Source organism: Mirounga angustirostris, unplaced genomic scaffold (assembly GCF_029215605.1).
Source record: "Mirounga angustirostris isolate CCGP_5_RB_7025 unplaced genomic scaffold, mMirAng1.0.hap1 SCAF_11, whole genome shotgun sequence".
Taxonomy (NCBI): domain Eukaryota; kingdom Metazoa; phylum Chordata; class Mammalia; order Carnivora; family Phocidae; genus Mirounga; species Mirounga angustirostris.
This window is the reverse complement of record NW_026991719.1, coordinates 41,118,270-41,142,685: the sequence shown is the minus strand read 5'-3', so window position 1 is coordinate 41,142,685 and position 24,416 is coordinate 41,118,270. Positions and strand designations below refer to the sequence as shown.

At 41.3% G+C, this 24,416-nt stretch overlaps 1 protein-coding gene across 3 annotated transcripts in view; it reads left to right on the top strand.

The window, feature by feature from the left end:
- ZNF41 (zinc finger protein 41) overlaps positions 1–9,450 on the top strand; it is a 45,166-nt gene extending 35,716 nt beyond the window's left edge. For all 3 annotated transcript variants that reach the window (XM_045876941.3, XM_054507783.2, XM_064573999.1), the window contains exon 5: positions 2,424–9,450. In XM_045876941.3, the coding sequence (XP_045732897.1) occupies positions 2,424–4,456 (2,033 nt within the window). In that variant the 3' untranslated portion in view covers positions 4,457–9,450. The remainder of the gene's footprint in view (positions 1–2,423) is intronic.
- The last annotated feature ends 14,966 nt before the right edge of the window (positions 9,451–24,416 follow it).

Genomic DNA, 24,416 nt, shown 5'->3' with positions numbered 1-24,416 from the left:
AGACTGTGTGGTAACTGAGGCCTTTACCTCTATGTTTTTAGAAAGTTCCCAGAACTAAAAGCCTGTTTCTTATTGTATAATTCAGGGGCTGATCAGGGAGAGAAACTACATACAAATTTGAACAGGGAAAGCATAACATAAAGAATTATTAGCTCTGGCAAGATGGAAGTGACAAGAGATTAGCTAGCAGAAGTAAAGGGAAAGCTAAAGAATAAAGGAATAGCGGAATAGCAGATAAAAGGAACAGCCGGTGCGTCTCAGGCTGTGATGGAGCACCCAAGGAAGAGCCTCCCCTGCTTCCCAGCGATGAATCCAGACCTTGTTGAGGGACCCAGCCAGGGCCCAGAGCATGGAAGAAGAGTTACTGTGGTGCCACGCTGGTGGAACTTGCTGGCAAGCTGCCCTCGGGGGTTCCAGAGAAAGCTGATCATGGGGAAGCTTCTCATTGGAGGTAGCCCCCTACACATCGTCTGCGAGGGGTGCCAGGGTCAACTGCTCGGTGCCGTGTGCTGCCAACTGCAACACACTGCAGGAGCCTGGAGCTGAAGAAGCTACTAGTGCTGCAGGAGCTGGGTGCTAGAAAAGTCATCCGCACTGCAGAAGCTGAGGCCCAGAGAAGCCACCCACACCGCAAGACCTGGGTGCGTGGGAAGCTGCGTGTGCCTCAGGAGCCCAGTGTTGGCAAAGCCACCTGCACCGCGGGAGCCTGGTGCCAGATAAGCAGCCCTTGTTGGAGGAGCCCGCTGAGTGAGCCCACCAGAGCCAGGAAGCAAAACCCCCTCCTCCTGCAGTGTTTCGCCATCACCCTGTGCTGAAAAGGCTCAACAGTGGGACAGATATTTAAAGAGACTCAGATCCATTTTTTTGTAGAGCAGGCAAAGAGGCATGAATTCAGAGTTGAGAGGCAATAAGTTGATACCCAGCACATTTATTCTTCCATTTTCTGAAGCAAAGCATGGAAAATGTTTGGTAAACTTAAATTTATTGAATTTGGGGAGATAGGCAGAGGAGGAAATTTTCTCTCTTTTGGAAGGATTTTTCAAGTGTCTGCTCAGAGGAATTCAAAGGACCATAGATTATATTTGGAAAGAGGAGACAGCTGCATGAAATGTTCACAGTTGCAGGCTTTGTGTTTCCAAAGAAAACTGGGCCAAATTAAGTATCGATATGAGTGGTACCATGTCCGACTTGTAAATTCATAGTGGATATAACCTCCCTAGAAGTGTACTGAAATTAGAGCTAATACCAAGGACAATACATTTTGAATATGCAGAGGAGCGAAACAACAAGCTTAGTATCAATGTATATCCTCTTTTATATAAGAATTCTGAGATGAATGGATTCATTCAACAAGTCAACTCTGATCCCAATGGGTCATTCAGGGACCATGTTCCAAGTCATTGCTCTGCCGTCTCCTAGGGCATCGTTGTCAGCTGCGTGGTTAATGTTGGGTCATCGTTGAGTCCAGTGGGAAGGAGAGAGGGGGAGAGTTTTGCCCACTGTCTTAAGGCCCAGCCTGGCAGCCGCACATACCACTTGTACTCATACTCCACTGGTGAGGACAAAGTGAGGCTGGTAAATGTAATGCCCAGCTACATCCTAGTAGTATAAAAGAAGAGACAAATGCAAATCGTTTTTGGTGGATGGCTTGCAGTTCTGCCATAGGTGGCTTTCCCTTGCCTACTTGACACTTGTTGAAAGCACGTGGTCCCCAGGTCCTTGGTCCCTGGGACCAAGGAAAACTTGCAGCTGGCTATAGAGTGGGAGCACAGATATCTACTGACTATTTGGATGGCTGATGTTGCCACAGTGTTTCCTATAGATGTAGAGGAATGGGTCTTTGAGGCACATAAATTTTATGTTGGTGCTCATATGGTTCAGAGGGAAAAGTGAGAGAAAGCAAAGAGATTAGGAAGGTTTAGAGCTAATAAGTAATAAAGACATACAATCTGAACTATTTCTGCCATGCTAGGACTTCCCTTTAACAGACTTCGGTTTCTTCTTCTGGTTAGACTCACTCTCCAGACCTCCTACATAGTGGATATGAATCCCCAGGATTCAAATCCCATCTCTTTCACTTATTTAGCAATTTGATCTTCAGCACGTTACATAACCTCTGTGCTTCTGTTTTCTCATCTGTGAAACATGATTGGTAATGATGGCTGCTGCTTAGGGTTTGGTGAGGATCCAGTGAGCTATTATGTGTAGAGCACTTGGAACGGTGCCTGGCACATCGTAAATGGTATATAATTATTTTGCAACAGTAAGTGCTTTAGAAGAATTTTGTATTACTACATTATTACTATTTTCATTATTATCATATGGACTCTTCCATTTCTGCACTCATCTTGTCTGAACTACAGGTACCCCCTACCCTCTGCTAATTGTCCTTTGAGTCATTTTTACTTTTTTCTTCTTTTTAGACGAGGCTATTGGGGAAATGCAGCAACAGAGAATTTCTGGAAAAGTTTCATTCCACTGTGAGAAATTTGGTCAGCCCATAGGAAAAGATCCATTGTGTTCCATTTTAGAAGAATTGTGGCAAAATAATAGCCAGCTAGAGAGATACCAAGAAAGCCAAAATAACCCTTTAAGTCATGTGAAAGTACTGATTAAGGAGAGGGCCTATGAATGTAAAAATACTGAAAAAATAATTCACGTGAGTACCAAGCTTGTTCCTTCAATTAAAAGACTCCATAACTATGACACATTTGGAAAGAGTTTGAAGCATACTTTAAACTTACACAATCATAATAAAAGCAATGCAACAAAGAAGCTTGATAAGATTTTTGGAAATGATAATAATTTTGCCCATAGCTCTTCCTCTACTGAGAATGCAAATACAGGAGCAAATTCCTGTGAAATTAATCGATGTGAAAAACATCTTGGCAACAAACAAGTTCTCATCCACCATGAGAACATTCAGACTGGGGAGCAACTTTATGTATGTACTGAGTGTGTAAAGAGCTTCCCCCAGAAGTCACATCTCTTTGAGCATCAGAGAATTCATGCTGAGGAAAAATCCCATGAATGCCATAAAAGTGACAAAGCCCTCATTCCGAAGCCACAGATTAATGTACCTCAAAGTGTTTATGCAGGAGATAAACCCTATATATGTACTCAGTGTGGGAAGGCCTTTACTCTCAAGTCAAACCTCATTACACATCAGAAAATTCATACCGGGCAGAAACCCTATAAATGCACTGAATGTGGAAAAGCCTTTTTCCACAGATCGTATCTCTTTAGACATATGAGAATTCATACAGGAGAAAAACCATATGAATGCAGTGAATGTGGAAGAGGCTTCTCCCAGAATTCAGACCTTACTATACATCAGAAAACTCATACTGGAGAGAAACACTATGCATGCAGCGAATGTGGGAAAGCCTTCACAAGAAAATCAGCACTCAGAATGCATCAGAGAATCCACACAGGAGAGAAACCCTATGTATGCACTGAATGCGGGAAGGCCTTCATCCAGAAATCACATTTCAATACACATCAGAGAATCCATACTGGCGAAAAGCCTTATGAATGCAGTGAGTGTGGAAAATCATTCACTAAGAAGTCACAACTCCATGTACATCAAAGAATTCACACTGGAGAAAAACCCTATATATGTACAGAATGTGGAAAGGTCTTTACTCATAGGACAAACCTCACTACACATCAGAAAACTCATACTGGAGAGAAACCCTATATGTGTGCTGAATGTGGCAAGGCTTTCAGTGACCAGTCAAATCTCATTAAACACCAGAAAACTCACACTGGAGAGAAGCCTTATAAGTGCAATGGCTGTGGAAAAGCCTTCATATGGAAGTCACGCCTCAAAATACATCAGAAATCTCATATTGGAGAGAGACACTATGAATGCAATGAATGTGGGAAAGCCTTTATCCAGAAATCGACATTAAGTGTGCATCAGAGGATCCACACAGGAGAGAAACCCTACGTTTGTCCTGAATGTGGGAAGGCCTTCATCCAGAAGTCACATTTCATTGCACATCATAGAATTCATACTGGAGAGAAGCCTTATGAATGCAGTGACTGTGGGAAATGCTTTACTAAGAAGTCGCAACTCCGTGTGCATCAGAAGATTCACACAGGAGAGAAACCCAATATATGTGCTGAATGTGGAAAGGCCTTCACTGACAGGTCAAATCTTATAACACACCAAAAAATCCATACTAGAGAGAAACCCTATAAATGCAGTGACTGTGGAAAAACCTTCACCTGGAAGTCCCGCCTCACTATCCATCAGAAATCTCATACTGGAGAAAGACACTACGAATGCAGTAAATGCGGGAAAGCCTTCATCCAGAAAGCAACATTAAGTATGCATCAGATTATTCATACCGGAAAGAAACCCTATGCTTGTACAGAATGTCAGAAGGCCTTCACGGACAGATCGAATCTCATTAAACACCAGAAAACACATAGTGGAGAAAAAGTATAAAGCCATTGACTGAAAAAGCCTTCAGCGGGAACTCACAACTGGGGATGCATCAGACGTCTCATAGTGGGGAAGAGGAGTGCCGGATGCTGCGATTGGGGTACAGGGGGAGATGGGCATGACAGACCACAGCTTAAGTAAGCAGAAGGCAAACAGAGCCAAGTATCCTTCAGTCAATTGGAAATACAAGTATCTGCACCACCACAGTTGACATGCAGTTATATGCATAGGGAGACACTTTGATAAGGCATTTGAGCGATAGTCCTGTTTGGTTGCATGATTCACACAGAGACCCTCAAGCTCATACAAATGGTAGAAAGCAGACCCCAGGAGATGGTAGAAAGACAGACCCCAGGAGATGACTTGTAATCTCTTATGTTTCACTTTTTGGATGAAGGACTTTATAAATTCAGCACTGATTAGTTCTTCATACCCTGGGATTTAAAGTACTTAATATTGGCCACCTTTTTTTTTTTTTTTCCCGAATTCCTAGGGTGGGGAGAAGCGTTTTCATTGTCCAAACACCTACAGAGCACCAAAGTCAAGGCAAAAACTTATTTGGGAAGGCAGATCTGTGAGTAGAAGCCAGAAGTTTTTGTGATCGTGGACATTTAAGGCACAGAAAAAATTGCCATGGGGAACTGTTCTTTCTCTTCCCTTCACCAGAGTATGTTTTTAAAAAACGAAATAGAATTTTTAAACCCAAAGTCTCACTTTAAGTTTAAAATGACTTTATGCATTGGCAAATTAGGCATAGCTCTAGCCGATGTTAACAGGAATATAGTTATTAAACCTTACAGACATCTAAAGTTGGCAACTGTTGTCTCATTACTTCCGTGCTGTGACAGCAGGTGATTCACATCCCAAAAAGGTATGCATACTTTCTAACCTGTACCCCAAAAGCTATCATTTATGTAAGCTGCAGACCATAGACTTCTCATCCCCCTAAAACAATGGAACTGAGCCACAGGACACTGGACTTCCGGTCTCATCTGCTGAAGCTTCTGCTTTCTTTGGGATTCCTGTTTGAAAAGGAGTGGTTGATAAATTGGGTTTCAATACATAACATTTTTATTTTGTTTTTCTTTCAATTTGGTAAGATACATTCATTTTCTACACGCACACTAAGAGTACTTTTGTCTCAACTGCTATGGGATAAAATCTTGTTGCACTGTATTTGGTTAGTCTAAGATATGATTATAGTTGAATAACTGGAAGTTATAGTTGAATATACTGATTATAGTTGAATAACTTCTCTAGAAAGAGCACTGCCTTTTTTTTAAAAAAAGCATTGATATATAGACACTTTCTCATTTTCCCTTCAATGTTTTTTTTTTTTAAGATTTTATTTATTCATTTGAGACACAGAGATAGAGAGAGAGAGCATGAGCAGGGACAGAGGCAGAGGGGGAGGGAGAAGCAGGCTCCCCACTGAGCCAGGAGCCCGATATGGGACTCGATCCCAGGATGCTGGGATCATGACCTGAGCTGAAGGCAGATGCTTAACCATCTGAGCCACCCAGGCGCCCCTCCCTTCAATGTTTTTTATGATACTCATAAGAAAAGGGGCTTTCTAGCATGCAATTTTACCTTATTTTTAAACCTTTTTATTAATGTATAATGCATACAGAAAATGCAGATATCATAAGCAAACAGCTCAATGAACTCTTTCAAACTGAACATACTCAGATCAAGAAACACAACATACCAAACACTCCAGAAGCGTTCCCTGTGCTCCCTTCCAGGCCTTGTCCCCTCAACCCCCAAGATAAACACTATCCTGACTTCTAACAGCATAGATTAGTTTTGTCTGTTTGGTATTTTATATAAATTGAGCCAAACAGTTATATTTCATATTTTAGAATATACTCTTTAGTGTCTATCTTTCATTCACATTGTAAATGTGAGGTTCATCCATTTTGTTGAATACAGTTGTAGATAATTCATTCTCATGGTCGTGTTATATTCCACTGTGTGAATATACTACAATATGTTTATTCCACTGTTGATGGACATTTGGGTTGTCTGTGGATTCAGGCTATTAGGAATAGCTATAAATATTTTAGAACCTATTTATTTTTTTTTAAAGATTTTATTTATTTATCTGAGAGAATGGGAGACAGAGAGCATGAGAGGGGAAGGGTCAGAGGGAGAAGCAGACCCCCCGCTGAGCAGGGAGCCCGATGTGGGACTCGATCCCGGGACTCCAGAATCATGACCTGAGCTGAAGGCAGTTGCTTAACCAACTGAGCCACCCAGGTGCCCTAGAACCTATTTATTAATGAACACATTTATGAATTTCTGTCAGGCATATTTCTAGGATTTGAACTGCCAAGTCATACAGTATCGATATGCTCAGCTTTAGCTTATAAAACTAGTTTTCCGAAGTGGCTCTACCAATATACACTCCCACCAGCACAGTGTATGGGTTCTAGTTGCTCCAGATTCTTGCCAGTACTTGGTATTTTCCATCTTTTGTTACTTTAGCTCATATATATATACCTACATAGGTATATATATAGATATATCCATAATGGTTAGTATATAGTGATATCTCGGTGTGATTTTAATTTTTATTTCTTGTCTTCCAATTCTACCATAGTAGCTCCCCAAGACAGTTAACTGATATCTGAGATCTGAGACCCAGGGCATGGTCCTCACATGCCTGCACCATTTATATTTCACCAACAATAGTAAGCAAAGAGTAACTTTAAATCTTCCCACACAAAAAAGCCTAAAGCCAGATGGTTTAACTGGTTAGTTGCATTAAACATTTATAGGGGAAATAATATCGAAATTCCATACAATCTTTCAAAAAATAGAGGAAGAAGGAACACTCTCCAAGTCTGTGAAGCCGGTATTACCCTGATACTTAAGCCATACCAACACATAACAACAACAAAAAAACTACAGACCAGTATTCCTCATGAATATAGAGGTAAAAATCCTCAACAAAATATCAGCAAATTGAACCTAACACCATATAAAAGAATTATACATCATGACCAAGTGAGATTTATTCCATGATGCAAGGCTGTTTCAACATTCAAAAATCAGTCAATGTAATCATATTAATAAGCAGAAGAAGAAAAGTCACGTGATCTACGGATTCAATACAATTTTATCAAACTTCCAGCAGGCTTTCTTCCCCCAAAACTGATAAACTAATCTTCAAAATATAGAGAGAGTTAGAAAGGATCAAGAATAGCATAAAGGGGGCTCCTGGGTGGCTCAGTCGGTTGAGCATCTGCCTTCGGCTCAGGTCACGACCCCAGCGTCTTGGGATCGAGCCCCACGTCGGGCTCCGTGCTCAGCTGGGAACCTGCTTCTCCCTCTCCCTCTGCCTGCCGCTCCCCCTGCTTGTGTTCGCTCTCTGTCAAATAAATAAATAAAATCTTTAAAAAAAAAAAAAAAAGAATAGCAAAAAGGAACCTGCCAAAGAACAAAGAGGAAGGACATTTGCCTACCAATTTCAGAATTATTATAAAGCTACAGTAATTGAGATAGTATGGTACTGGCGTGGGGATAGATACATAGATCAACAGAACAGAACAGAGTCCAGTAATAAACCCTCATACTTCTGGTAAACATTTTTTTTTTTTTTTTTTTCACAAAAGTGTGAAGGCAATTCAATGGGGAAAGAAAAAGCCTTTCAACATTTGGTGGAGGGATAATTGGATATTCACATGCAAAAAGATAAATTTAAATCTTGCTTCACACCATTCTAACAACTCAAAATGGATCATAGACATAAATATAAAAGCTAAAACCATAAAAGTTTTAGCAGAAAACAGGAGAAACTCTGTGACCTTGTTTTAGGCAAGAAATTCTTAGAAAGGACACCAAGAGCATGATCCATAAGGAAAAAAAATAATAAACTGGACTTCAGCAAACCAAAAAGGTTTGTGCTTCCAAAGACACCACTGAGAAAATGAAAAGACAAAACAGACTGGGAGAGGGTGCACCTGGGTGGCTCAGTCGTTATGCGTCTGCCTTCAGCTCAGGTCATGATCCCAGGGTCCTGGGATCGAGCCCCGCATTGGGCTCTCTACTCAGCAGGAAGCCTGCTTCTCCCTCTCCCACTCCCCCTGCTTGTGTTCCCTCTCTCGCTGTCTCTCTGTCCAAATAAATAAATAAAATCTTAAAAAAAAAAAAAAAAACAGCCTGGGAGAAAACATTTGTAAATCCTATGTCTGATAAAGGACCTGTATGCAGGATATATAAACAACACTTACAACTCAATAAAAAGAAGACAAACAACCCATTTTAAAAATGGACAAAAGACTTGAAGAGACATTTCACCAAAGAAGAGAATAGTGCAAGTAAGCACATAAAGAGATGCCAACATTATTAGTCATTAGGGAAATTCTAATGAAAACCACAATGAAATACCACTTTACATGCCACTAAAATGGCTATAACAAAAAAAGACAATTGTAACAAATATTGGCAAATACATGGAGAATTAGGAACTTTCATACATTTCTGGTGTAAATGCATTAAAGTGGTATAGCCACTTTGGAAAAGTGGCAGTTTCCTTAAAAGTTCATCATAAATTTATCCTAAGACCCAGCGACGTCACTCCTGGTATCCACCCAAAAGATAGGTAATGTGTTCACACAAACACTTGCACTTATTTATAGCAGCATTATTTATACAAGGCAAAAAGTAGAGACGATCCAAATGTCCATCAACTGGTAAATGGATACACAAAAACGTGGTGCATTCAACAATACAAACGAACAAACACTAATAAATACTACAACATGAAGGAACCTCAAAAATACTACACTAAGGGACACCTGGGTGGCTCAGTCTTTGGGCGCCTGCCTTCGGCTCAGGTCATGATCCCAGAGTCCTGGGATCGAGCCCCGCGTCGGGCTCCCTGCTCAGCGGGAGGCCTGCTTCTCCCTCTCCCACTCCCCCTGCTTGTGTTCCCTCTCTGGCTGTGTCTCTCTCTGTCAAATAAATAAAATCTAAAAAAAAAAAAAAAAAAACTACACTAAGTGAAAGAAGCAAGACACAAAAGATCAAGGATTGCATTTGTATATTTTATTTATATGAAATTTCCAGAAAAATCTATAAAGATCTGTAGATTAGTGGTTGCCTGGGGGTGAAAATGGGAATGGTCATTAACTGTAAATTAGTACAGGAATCTTATTGGGGTGATACAAATGTTCTAGAACTTGATTGTGGTGATGGTTTCACAACTAGGTAAATTTAATAAAGGTCACTGAGGTGATCCTTAATTCCATTCCTTTTTAAACATCTGGATTCCCTGCCATAACACCTGTTGCCACCTATAGCTAGAATGAACTGTTGTCTTGGAGCCTGTTGAACATTTAAGAATAAACTTTTGTATAAAAAAAGTCCTTGAACTGTACAATTTAAATATGGAATGTAAATTATACTTCAATAAAGGTTTCTTTTTCAGAGTTTGTTTTGCCTATTCTAAGTCCTTTACATTTCCATATGAATTGTAGAATAAGTTTGTCCATTTCAACAACAAAAAAGCTGCTGTGTTTTTTATTTGGATTAATTTGAATCTATAGATCAATTTGGGGATAGTTGAAATCTTAACAATATTGTTTTCTGACTCATAAATAGGTATATCTCTCAATTTCTTTAAGTATTCTTTAATGTTGTTACATTTTATTACATTTGTAGTTTTTGGTTTTTTATTTTGTTTTGATTTTAAAGATTTTATTCATTTATTTGTCAGAGAGAGAGAGAGCACAACAAGCAGGGAGAGCGGCAGGTAGAAGCAGGCTCCCCGCTGAGCAAGAACTCGATCCCAGGACCCTGGGATGATGACATGAGCCGAAGGTATACAGGTCTTTCACATCTTCTGACAAATTATTCCCTAAGTTTTTCATATTTTTCATGCTTTTTTACTTGGTGTCGTCTTGTTTATACTTTATTGTGTGATATTGGTTTTTTATTTAAGTTTCATTTTCTAAAGTAATCTCTACACCTAACATGGGGCTTGAACTCACGTCCCTGAGATCAAGAGCCACATGCTCCACTGACTGAGCCAGCCAGGTGCCCCTTTAATTTAAATTTCTTATTGTTAATTACTAGTATATAGAATGTCAATTGATGTTTATATGTTTATCTTGTGCAGAAGATAGAGGAAACAGTCCCCACACAAGATTGCCCTCACTTATGACAGCAACAGCAAGTTCAAGGGTCTCCAAGACCACTCTCAGTTTCAGTAATTCACTAGTTGGACTCTCAGAACTCATTGAAAGCTGTTAATACTCACAGTTACATTTTATTACAGCTAGAGGATAGACATTAAGATCAGTCAAGGGAAGAAGGGAATGGAACAGAGTCCTGGAAGGTAAGCTTCCAGTTGGAAGGAAGAGCTTCCAGTTGTCCTCCCCCATGGAATCAAGACATTATTCTCCTGCAATGGATATGTGACAATGGCATGGAGTACTGCCAACCAGGGAAACTCACTCAAGCATTGGTGTCCAGAGCCTTCAATGGGCTCCATCATGTAGGTATGGTTGACTGCTCACACGATTTCCGTTTCCAACCCTCAGGAGGCCAAGCTTCATGAACCAAAGCTCCCACACTTCATTTTGTTGTTCATATGGCTCTCACCCTAACCCTAAATCACATAGTTACTATCTGGAAGGCATAAGACCCCCAGGTAAACAAAGACATTCCTATCAGGCATGACATTCCAAGGGCCTAGAGATTATTTTCCAGAAGCTGAGGGCAAAAGCAAGGTTAAATTATTTACTATACAGGCCACCCCCTGACCTTTGGCCAATGCTCTTTCACAGCAAAATATATTTACCTGGGCATTTCCTTTTAGTATAGCATTTATATGACATCAGCAATAGTAAAAAACAAATCCATCCTATAAGGCCATTATACACATTTTCATGTTTTTATGCTTATTTGATTACTCTTCCCCTTTCTATTTGTACCTTATTATGAACTTGTGATGAACTATTTATCATAGAAATTAGCTAATGGTTACTTAAATCCAGTTCTTCAAGCCATTTTCCATCAGTATTATATCCTGAAAAGCCTTTAGCTCAATTACTCAATATATTTGACCATCAATATAAATATAATCTTAGCAACAATGCCAGTGTAACCTGCATACAACACTATACCTATAGTCAACAAGAAGGTATTGTACATTTAAATTTTTGCGTATCTCCTGTCTTCTTTCCAAAATAAAATAAAATACTCAAAAGATACTGGCACATTACTAGAGTCCCACTCAGTCATCAACAATTGGTCCAGCTCATCTCCCCAAGCAACGCCACTCAGTTTGCAGGCTCCCATTCCACCTTGTCAGGTTCCAAAAGTAGTAGCACTCTTGGCAACATATGGCTTCATTCTTGCAGGCATCTGATATAACTGAGTAAAGAGACAATATTATCTCTTGCTCTGAACCTTTCAGGGTACCAATTTAATGGATTTCCCTTGTTGCATAACCTATTTATTCATTCTTTTACTCTCAGCTACTATTCCTCCTCTCCATTTATCATTGAATTTAATCCAAAATTTTTCACCTTTAGAAGAAACAGTAGGTTTGGCCACTGTCCTAGTCCAGATTGTCAACAGCAATGCCAGTCTAGCAAATGCTTTCCCTTCAGTCTACTCCCATTCATATAGAGTATCATCATTACATAGGTTCGGAACTACTGGAGTATCTCAACCACTAAGTAATACAGCTACATTTTGTCAACCCCAATTTTGCCAGATGAGGCGAAGGCAGAATCTATCACATTAGGCCCTTAGGAATTCTGACATAAACATTTAAAGGTACATGGGGTGGCTGGGTGGCTCAGTCGTTAAGCGTCTGCCTTGGGCTCAGGTCATGATCCCAGGGCGCCGAGATCAAGCCCCACATCAGGCTCCCTGCTCAGCAAGAAGCCTGCTTCTCCCTCTCCCACTGCCTGCCGCTCCCCCTGCTTGTGTTCCCTCTCTTGCTGTGTCTCTCTGTCAAATAAATAAATAAAATCTTAAAAAAATAATAAACATTTAAAAGTACAGTTAAAATTTCTTGCTCAGGGATCATTACTCTTCTGGCACCTGCAGTTGCAGCCCTGGTCCTGGGACCACTGAATCAGGTAGGGGGAAAAAAAAAGTTGAGGTGATGTCAAAGGAAACTATAATCATATCAACATTCTGTCCCACCCCTTTTAGCCCAGATCCTTCTGAGAAGTGAAGGAATCTATCTCTTGGAGACCCTCCTTTGCCCCCACCCCATATTGAGTGTGAGCACACTAGCAAAGGTGTGTAAGCCAGGCTCTCCTGCCTTTATCTCCCCTAGTTTTAGACAACAAATGTTTCAGTTGCCTGTTTCATTGCTCAAACCACTACTCTGATACAGACGTAGTGAAAAGAAGGGCCATATGCACCCCAATGTTCATAGCAGCAATGTCCACAACAGCCAAACTGTGGAAGGAGCCAAGATGCCCTTCAACACATGAATGGATAAAGAAGATGTGGTCCATATATACAACGGAATATTACTCAGCCATCAGAAAGGATGAGTGCCCATCATTTGCATCGACATGGATGGAACTGGAGGGGATTATGCTAAGTAAAATAAGTCAAGCAGAGAAAGACAGTTATCATATGTTTTCACTCATGTGGAACATAAGGAATAACACGGAGGACCATAGGGGAAGGGAGGGAAAACTGAATGGGAAGAAATCAGAAAGGGAGACAAACCATAAGAGACTCTGGACTCCGGGAAACAAACTGAGGGTTACAGAAAGGAGGTAGGTGGGGGCATGGGGTGATGGGGATTAAGGAGGGCACGTGTGGTGATGAGCACTGGCTGTTATACACAACTAATGAATCATTGAACACTACATCAAAAACTAATGACGTACTATATGTTGGCTAACTAAACATAATAAAAATAAATAAATAAAACCACTACTCTGAGGGTATCTCTTTGCCCATTGTTGGACATTATGGGTTGTTCTTATGGACTGAAGTGTATACCCCCCAAAATCTATATGTTATAACTCTCAATGTGATTGTATTTAAAGATAGGTCCTTTGTGGAGATAAAGTTAAATGAGTTCATAAAGGTAGAGCCTAATCCAATAGGACTGGTGGCCTTAGAGAAAGAGGAAGAGAGGGGCACCTGACTGGCTCAGTCATTACAGCATGTGACTCTTAATCTCAGGATCATGAGTTCAAGCCCCACATTAGGCAAAGAGTCTACTTAATAAATAAATAAATAAATAAATAAATAAATAAATAAATAAATAAATATTTCAAATGAAAAGGAAATGTTAAAAAAAAAAAAAGGAAGAAGAGACACCAGTGCTGTGTGTACACAGAGAAAATGCCATGTGAGGACACAATGAGAAAGTGGTCACCTATAAGCTGGGAAGAGAATTCTCACCAGAAACCAACCCTGCTGTCAGCTTGGTCTTGGACTTCCACCCTCCAGAACTGTGAGGATATAATTTTCTGTTGTTTAAGTCACCCAGTCTGTGGTATTTGGTTATGGCAGTTCCAAGCAAACTAATACAGTTGTAAAGTGTATTCCATTGTCTGAAGAAATGTAATTTGATGGTCCAAAATGGTACAATATCTTCCATTCTGGTCCTTTTATAGTACTCTGAACATTTGCATCTATCATCAGGTATGCAAGACTCAGTTCAGAGTGTCTATTCCTGTCAGGACCCATTTGTAGCCTCTCCAAATTTGCTGAAAAACATTAATCTACACATCCAAGAAGCTCAACAAACTTAAAGTAGGATAAATTCAAAGAGATCCACACTCAGACACATCATAGTAAAATGCTGAAGGGCAAATACAAAAAGAAAATCCTGAAGCAAAGGGAAAATGGTTCAGCATATAGAAGAGAACCCCAATAACATTCACAACTGACATCTCTTCAGAAACAATAGAAGCCAGAAGGCAATGGGACGATATCCAAATTACCGAAAGAAAAAAACCCATTAACAAAGAATTTTATATCCAGCAAAACTATCTTTTAAAAATGAAGGCGGGGCGGGGGGCAACTGGGTGGCTCAGTCGGTTAAGCATCCAACTCTTGATTTCAGCTCAGGTCATGATCTCAGGGTTGTGAGATCCAGCCCCATGTTGGGCTCCCTGCCCAGCATGGAGCCTGCTTAAGATTCTCTCTCTCCCTCTCCCTCTGGCCCTCCCCCCACTCTGTCTAAAAATATTAAAAAATAAAAATAAATTTTTAAAAAATGAAGGAAGAGAGGTGCCTGGCTGGCTTAGTCAGTAGAGCATGTGACTCTTGGTCTTGGGGTTGTGAGTTTGAGCCCCATGTTGGGTGTAGAGATTACTTAAAAATAAAAAAAATCTTAAAAAATAAATAAATAAAAATAAAAAATAAAAATGAAGGAAGAATAAACACATTCTCACATTAACACTCAGATTTGTGAATCTGTAAATTTGCCTTTTACCAAATTTAGGAATTTTTTGGCAATTATTTATTTGAGTAGTTCTTTAGTCATGCCCTAGTTCTCCTCTCCTCCAGGACTCTGATGACATGATTATTAAATACTGTGTTATAGTCTCTTTAGTCCCTGATGATCTGTTCATTTTTTAAATTCTATTTCCTCTCTGTTGCTCAGATGGGGTAATTTCTGTTCTCCTATCTTCCAACTCGCTGATTCCTTCATTTGTTCCTCCACTGAGCTCATCTTTTGAGGTTTTTATCCTGGTTATTGTATTTTTCAGCTCTAAATTTCCATGTGGTTTTTATATATACTTCTGTATCTTTGATGAGACTTTTATTTTTTTGCTGAGAGTCTATTTTGTCATTTGTTTCAAATCTTCTTAATTGCTCACTGAAGCATTTTTTTTTTAGTTTTATGGTTTTATTAACATAAATACGACATGCACATAAGCTGTCTGCTTATTTATTTTCTTCACTGCAGAGCCTGCCATTGGGATTGGTGACATTGATGGCCAGCTGGGCTGCTCTTTCCACCATGGCTTTGTAGTTCTCGGAGGAGACATTATGAGCAGTCTCTGCACAGTAAGATTTGTTGCACATCAGCAGCACTTGAGACAGACTAGGAACTTACAGAAGCCACTGGGCAGCATTTGCTTTGTCTTCTTGTTGCTTCCATAACCCGTGTTGGGCATCAAAATCTGGCCCTTGATTCTTCTGCACACCCTATTGTCGATGCCTCTGGGTTTCCACTAGTTGTGCTTAATTTTGACCTATCAGTCTGACTGGTGCCGGATGAACTTCTTGGTCTTCTTTTTAATGATCTTGGGCTTCACCAGAGGTCTGAGGGCAACCATGATACTAAGTAGGAGATGGCTGCCATCTCTGCAGGCAGCGCCAAGGAAGAGGAAGCATTTTTATTACAGCTGCTTTAAAATCTTTGAAAGAGGGCGCCTGGGTGGCTCAGTTGGTTGAGCGACTGCCTTCGGCTCAGATCATGATCCCGGAGTCCTGGGATCGAGTCCCACATCGGGCTCCCGGCTCGTCGGGGAGCCTACTTCTCCCTCTGACCCTCTCCTCTTTCATGCTGTTTCTCTCTCTCTCAAATAAATAAATAAATAAAATCTTAAAATAAAATAAAATAAAATAAAATAAAATAAAATCTTTGAAAGATAAAGTCAGATAATTTGTCATCTTGGTGTTCACATGTATTGATTGTCTTTTTTCATTCAGTTTGATATATTCCTGGTTCTTGGTAGGACAAGTGATTTCCAATTGAAAGCTGAACATTTTAGGTATGTTATGAAACTCTGGTTCTTATTTAAGCCTTTTTTTTTTTTTAACTGGCTTTTTATGATACCATTCCAGCAGGGAAATGAGTGGAGGGTGCCAGTTTGCTAATGCCAGGTATGGGGAGAAATCTAGTTTCCCCACTTGGCCTCTTGATAACAGAGAGGGAAGGCTCCTTGCTACTGTTGGGTAAGGCTTGGAGTCCTGCTCACAAGTAGGGCTCCACTTATATTTCACTGGATGGAGTCCTGCTCACAAGTAGGGCTCCACTTATATTTCTCCTTTCTGCTCTCTATATGGCCTCCAATGATACCACCTTCGGGGTAAAGGGAGGGGTGCCTTGATACTGCCAAGTAAGAGAGCAAGTCCAGGGGAAAGATGGCAGAGGAGTAGGGGACCCTATTTCAACTGGTCCCCGAAATTGAGCTGGATATCGACCAGACCACTCTGAGCACCCACGAAACCAGCCTGAGATGTAAGAAGATCTGGATCTCTACAAACAGAATATCGCTGGCAGTTGGTTTTGAGGTATGAAGCGGAGAGCCGTGATTCTGCAGGCAGATATCCGAGGATAAACGGCGGCGGGAGGGAGCCTGGACGTGGGGATCCTACACCGCTGGTGAGTGACAGCCTCACGCGCTGGGGATGGGCACAGACTCGCAGACCGGTAGTGGGGGGAAAGGACTTTAGGGCCGCCCCGGGGTGGAAAACCAGAATGGTGAGGTCGCGCGCGAACTGGGAGCGGCTGGCGGTTTTAGAAGCACAAAGGGCAGAGACGTGCCCCGACCTGGAGGCAGGACTGGGAGCGCTGCGGAGGGGCGCACAACCCGGGACGCTGCAGTTTATAGCAGCAGGGACAGAAACGGAGACGGTGTGGCCTGGAGAGCTCACTGAAGAACAGACTGCGGTCTCTCCGCTCTGAGGCAGAGGGTTGGAAATGGTCTCTTCTGCTTGACTCGCGGGAGAGACGCGGAAAGCCGCCAGGGAAAGGCGCCAGAGAACAAAAGCCCCCAAAACTGATTCCCGCTGAGCCCATCCCCCGCCACAGGGGCGCAGGGCAACTCCGCCCAAACAGGGTTGCCTGAGTAACAGCGCGGCAGGCCCCTCCCGCAGAAGACAGGCTGGGAAAACAAGAGGCCAGCAACCCTAAGGTCCCAAGAAAACAGGTGCATCTTGCTTGGGTTCTGGTCAATAATTTGGACTCTATACATTCCCTCAAACGCCCATCCACAGAATGACTAGGAGGAGCCCCCAAAACAGAAAAGACTCAGAGATTATGACTTATGCTACAGATTTACAAATGGATGCAGACATAACCAAGATGTCAGAGATGGAATTCAGGCTAGCAATTGTGAAGACAATGGCTAGAATGGAGAAATCAATTAATGGCAACATAGAGTCTCTAAGGGCAGAAATAAAAGGGGAATTGGCAGAACTTAAAAATGCTATCAATGAGGGGGGGGCAGAGCAAGATGGCGGAGGAGTAGGAGACCTGGATTTCGTCTCCTCTCAGGAATTCAGCTGGATAGGGATCAAACCATTCTGAACACCTACAAACTCAACAGGAGATCGAAGTAAAGAAGAGCAGCAACTCTCTGAACAGAAAAGCGACCACTTTCTGGAAGGAAGGACGTGCGGAGAAGGGAATCCGAGGCAATATTCGGGAGGATAGACGGCGGGGGAGGGGCCTCCGTCGGCCGCTTCTGGCAAGTGATAGAGCCGCGGAGCACAAAATCGGAACTTTTAAAAGTCTGCTCCGCCGAGGGACGTCACTCTGGTGGCTAAGCGGGGGGTGGAACCCTCCGGGACAGTGTGGTCTCAGGACCCTCGGGGTCACAGAAAGACCGGGGGTGCCTGAGTGCGGCAGAGCTCCCAGGTAACGGAGCAGGGAAGCCGGCTGCAGAGGCGGAGCCCAGGCGCGGGCTCTCAGCTCGGGGTGGCCCTAAACCGTGATCCGCGGCACCGTCGGGCCCCTGCTCCTCCAGCAGGGACCCAACAAGCGGCAGATCCGGGGAGACTCACCTTCCTCCCCCGGGAGGAGCCGGGCGGGAGGGCACCACAGGGATCTGCTGGGTTTGGAGACTCCACCCGGGGTCGGGCGCCAGAGAGAGAAACGCGCGGTCACAGGCCGGTTGAGCACGGAGTGCAGCTGCAGACCGGGGAGACGGGAGTGACTGACGGCCTTTCTCTGGGGGCTCACTGAGGAGCGGGGCCCCGAGTTCTCGGCTCCTCCAGGGCAGGGATTGGGAGGCCGCCATTTTCACTCTCCGCCTCCAAAGCTGTACGGAAAGCTCGCAGGGAACAAAAGCCCCGGAGAGCAAACCCGAGCAGATGACTTAGCCGGGAGGGGGCAAGGGCGGGACACTTCCGCCTCCGGCAGAGACATTTGGAAACCACGGCAACAGGCCCCTCCCCAGAAGATCAGCGAGAACAGCCGGCCAAGACCAAGTTCACCGATCAATGAGAACGGCAGAACTCCAGCGCTAGGGGAATACTGCACATAGAATTCACGGCTTTTTTACCATGATTCTTTAGTCTTTTAAAGTTAATTTTTTAACTTTTTGTCTTTTTTCTTTTTGAATTTTTCTTTTTCACTTTTTCAACCAACATCTTATCAATCCCTTTTTTAAAAAAAAAAATTTTTTTATTTTTCATTTTTAGAGTCATATTCTATCCCTTCATAGTAGTTACCCATATTTTTGGCTTCTATATATAAGTTGTTCTCTCTTTAAAATTTTGAGATAGTTTCTTCTAACAGATTAAAATATACCCTAAATCTCTAGTATATGGTGTTTTCTATTCCCCTGCCTGATCACATCCTCTCCCTTTTTTTTTCTTTTTCCTTTTTTTAAATCCTCTTCTTTCTTTTTTCAAACAACTTCTTATCAATTCCTTTTATAAAATTTTTTATAATTTCCATTTTTACAGTCATATTCCATCCCTTCATCATATCAACCCTTATTTTTGTACATATATAAGTTTTTCTTTCTTTAAAATTTTGGGAGGCACTTTCTTCTAAAAGACCAAAATACACCCCAAATCTAGTGTGTGGCACTGATCTATATACCAGCCTGATCATATTTGATCACATTCTGGGTTTTCTTTTGTTGTTGTTGTTTTGTTTTGTTTGTTTTTGTTTTTATCTTTATCTTTTTCTTTTTTTTCTTTTTCTTTTTTCTCTCTTTCCCTTTCTTATCCCACTGCTTCAGGTCTTTACTGATTGGTATAGAGTATATTTTCTGGGGACGTGGTTACTCTGCTAGCATTTTGTTCTCTCATTAATCTATTCTCCTCTGCACAAAATGACGAGACGGAAAAAATCACCTCAACAAAAAGAACAAGAGGTAGTACCGACTGCCAGGGACCTACTCAATACGGACATTAGTACAATGTCAGATCTAGAGTTCAGAATCATCACTTTAAAGATACTAGCTGGGCTTGAAAAAAATATGGAAGTTATTAGAGAAACCCTTTCTGGAGAAGTAAAAGAGCTAAAATCCAACCAAGTAGAAATCAAAAAGGCTATTAATGAGGTGCAATAAAAAATGGGGGCGCTAAGTGCTAGAATAAATGAGGCAGAAGAGAGAATCAGTAATATAGAAGATGAAATGATGGAAAATAAAGAAGCTGAGAAAAAGAGAGATAAACAACTATTGGATCACGAGTGCAGAATTCGAGAGATAAGTGATACCATAAGACGAAACAACATTAGAATAATTGGGATCCCAGAAGAAGAAGAAAGAGAGAGAGGGGCAGAAGGTATAATGGAGGAAATTATAGCAGAGAACTTCCCTAATTTGGGGAAAGAAACAGGCATGAAAATCCAGGAAGCACAGAGAACCCCTCTCAAAATCAATAAAAATAGGTCAACTCCCCGACATCTAATAGTAAAACTTACGAGTCTCATAGACAAAGAGAAAATCCTGAAAGCAGCTCGGGAGAAGAGATATGTAACCTACAAGGGTAGAAACATTAGATTGGCAACAGACCTATCCACAGAGACCTGGCAGGCCAGAAAGGACTGGCAGGATATATTCAGACCACTAAATGAGAAAAATATGCAGCCAAGAATATTATATCCAGCTAGGCTGTCATTGAAAATTGAAGGAGAGATAAAAAGCTTCCAGGACAAACAAAAACTAAAGGAATTTGCAAACACAAAACCAGCCCTACAGGAAATCTTGAAAGGGGTCCTCTAAGCAAAGAGAGAGCCTAAAAGCAACATAGACCAGAAAGGAACACAGACAATGTACGGTAACAGTCACCTTACAGGCAATACAATGGCACTAAATTCCTATCTTTCAATAGTTACCCTGAATGTAAATGGGCTAAATGCCCCAATCAAAAGACACAGGCTAACAGACTGGATTAAAAAACAAGACCCATCGATATGCTGTCTGCAAGAGACTCATTTTAAAACCAAAGACACCCCCAGATTGAAAGTGAGGGGGTGGAAAACCATTTACCATGCTAATGGACACCAAAAGAAAGCTGGGGTGGTAATCCTTATATCAGACAAATTAGATTTTAAACCAAAGACTGTAATAAGAGATGAGGAAGGACACTATATCATACTTAAAGGATCTATCCAACAAGAAGATCTAACAATTGTAAATATCTATGCCCCTAACATTGGACCAGCCAATTATATAAGGCAATTAATAACAAAAGCAAAGAAACACATCGACAACAATACAATAATAGTGGGGGACTTTAACATCCCCCTCACTGAAATGGACAGATCGTCTAAGCAAAAGATCAACAAGGAAATAAAGACTTTAAATGACACACTGGACCAAATGGACTTCACAGACATTCAGAACATTCCACCCCAAAGCAACAGAATACACATTCTTCTCTAGTGCCCATGGAACATTCTCCAGAATAGATCACATCCTAGGTCATAAATCAGGTCTCAACCGGTACCAAAAGATTGGGATCATTCCCTGCCTATTTTCAGACCACAATGCTTTGAAACTAGAACTCAATCACAAGAGGAAAGTCGGAAAGAACTCAAATACATGGAGGCTAAAGAGCATCCTACTGAAGAATGAATGGGTCAACCAGGAAATTAAAGAAGAATTAAAAAAATACATGGAAACCAATGAAAATGAAAACACAACTATTCAAAATCTTTGGGATGCAGCAAAGGCAGTCCTAAGAGGAAAGTATATAGCAATACAAGCCTTTCTCAAGAAACAAGAAAGGTCTCAAGTACACAACCTAACCCTACACCTAAAGGAGCTAGAGAAAGAACAGCAAATAAAGCCTAAACCCAGCAGGAGAAGAGAAATCATAAAGATCAGAGCAGAAATCAATGAAATAGAAACTAAAAGAACAGTAGAACAGATCAACGAAACTAGGAGCTGGTTCTTTGAAAGAATTAACAAGATTGATAAACCCCTGGCCAGACTTACCAAAAAGAGAAGAGAAATGACCCAAATCAACAAAATCATGAATGAAAGAGGAGAGATCACAACCAACACCAAAGAAATACAAACAATTATAAGAACATATTATGAGCAACTCTATGCCAGCAAATTAGATAACCTGGAAGAGATGGATGCATTCCTAGAGATGTATCAACTACCAAAACTGAACCAGGATGAAATAGAAAACCTGAACAGACCTATAACCACTAAGGAAATTGAAGCAGTCATCAAAAATCTCCCAAAAAACAAAAGCCCGTGGCCAGATGGCTTCCCAGGGGAATTCTACCAAACATTTCAAGAAGAATTAATACCTATTCTTCTGAAACTGTTCCAAAAAATAGAAATGGAAGGAAAACTTCCAAACTCATTTTATGAGGCCAGCATCACCTTGATCCCAAAACCAGACAAAGACCCCATCAAAAAGGAGAATTACAGACCAATATCCCTGATGAACATGGATGCAAAAATTCTCACCAAAATACTAGCCAATAGGATCCAACAGTACATTAAAAGGATTATTCACCATGACCAAGTGGGATTTATCCCTGGGCTGCAAGGTTGGTTCAACATCCGCAAATCAATCAATGTGATACAATACATTAACAAAAGAAAGAACAAGAATCATATGATCCTCTCAATAGATGCAGAAAAAGCTTTTGACAAAGTACAGCATCCTTTCTTGATCAAAACTCTTCAGAGTATAGGGATAGAGGGAACATACCTCAATATCATAAAAGCCATCTATGAAAAACCTACAGCGAATATTATTCTCAATGGGGAAAAACTGAGAGCTTTCCCCCTAAGGTCAGGAACACGGCAGGGATGTCCACTATCACCACTGCTATTCAACATAGTATTGGAAGTCCTAGCCACAGCAATCAGACAACAAAAAGAAATCAAAGGCATCCAAATTGGCAAAGAAGAAGTCAAACTCTCACTCTTTGCAGATGATATGATACTTTATGTGGAAAACCCCAAAGACTCCACCCCAAAACTGCTAGAACTCATACAGGAATTCAGTAAAGTGGCAGGATATAAAATCAATGCACAGAAGTCAGTGGCATTCCTATACACCAACAACAAGACAGAAGAAAGAGAAATTAAGGAGTCGATCCCATTTACAATTGCACCCAAAACCATAAGATACCTAGGAATAAATCTAACGAGAGAGACAAAGGATCTGTACTCAGAAAACTATAAAATACTCATGAAAGAAATTGAGGAAGACACAAAGAAATGGAAAAATGTTCCATGCTCATGGATTGGAAGAACAAATATTGTGAAGATGTCAATGCTACCTAGAGCAATCTACACATTCAATGCAATCCCCATCAAAATACCATCCACTTTTTTCAAAGAAATGGAACAAATAATCCTAAAATTTGTATGGAACCAGAAAAGACCCCGCATAGCCAGAGGAATATTGAAAAAGAAAAGCAAAGCCGGCGGCATCACAATTCTGGACTTCAAGCTCTATTACAAAGCTGTCATCATCAAGACAGCATGGTACTGGCACAAAAACAGACACATAGATCAATGGAACAGAATAGGGAGCCCAGAAATGGACCCTCAACTCTATGGTCAACTAATCTTTGACAAAGCAGGAAAGAATGTCCAATGGAACAAAGACAGTCTCTTCAGCAAATGGTGTTGGGAAAATTGGATAGCCACAAGCAGAAGAATGAAACTGGACCATTTCCTTACACCACACACAAAAATAGACTCCAAATGGTTGAAAGACCTCAATGTGAGACAGGAGTCCATCAAAATCCTAAAGGAGAACACAGGCAGCAACCTCTTTGACCTCAGCCGAAGCAACTTCTTCCTAGAAACATCACCAAAGGCAAGGGAAGCAAGGGCAAAAATGAACTATTGGGACTTCATCAAGATAAAAAGCTTTTGCAAAGCAAAGGAAACAGTCAACAAAACCAAAAGACAACCGACAGAATGGGAGAAGATATTTGCAAATGACATATCAGATAAAGGGCTAGTATCCAAAATCTATAAAGAACTCATCAAACTCAACACCCAAAGAACAAAGAATCCAATCAAGAAATGGGCAGAAGACATGAACAGACATTTTTCCAAAGAAGACATCCAAATGGCCAACAGACACATGAAAAAGTGCTCAAGCATCGGGGAAATCCAAATCAAAACCTCAATGAGATACCACCTCACACCAGTCAGAATGGCTAAAATTAACAAGTCAGGAAATGACAGATGTTGGCGGGGATGCGGAGAAAGGGGAACCCTCCTACACTGTTGGGGGGATGCAAGCTGGTGCAGCCACTCTGGAAAACTGTATGGAGGTTCCTCAAAAAGTTGAAAATAGAGCTACCATATGATCCAGCAATTGCACTACTGGGTATTTACCCCAAAGATACAAAAGTAGGGATCCGAAGGGGTACGTGCACCCCGATGTTTATAGCAGCAATGTCCACAATAGCCAAACTGTGAAAAGAGCCAAGATGTCCATCGACAGATGAATGGATAAAGAAGATGTGGTATATATATACAATGGAATATTATGCAGCCATCAAAAGGAATGAGATCTTGCCATTTGCAACGACGTGGATGGAACTGGAGGGTATTATGTTGAGTGAAATTAGTCAAACAGAGAAAGACATGTATCATATGACCTCACTGATATGAGGAATTCTTAATCGCAGGAAACAAACTGAGTGTTGTTGGAGTGGGGGGTGGAGTGGGAGGGATGGGGTGACTGGGTGATAGACACTGGGGAGGGTATGTGCTCTGGTAAGCGCTGTGAATTGTGCAAGACTGTTGAATCTCAGATCTGTACCTCTGAAACAAAT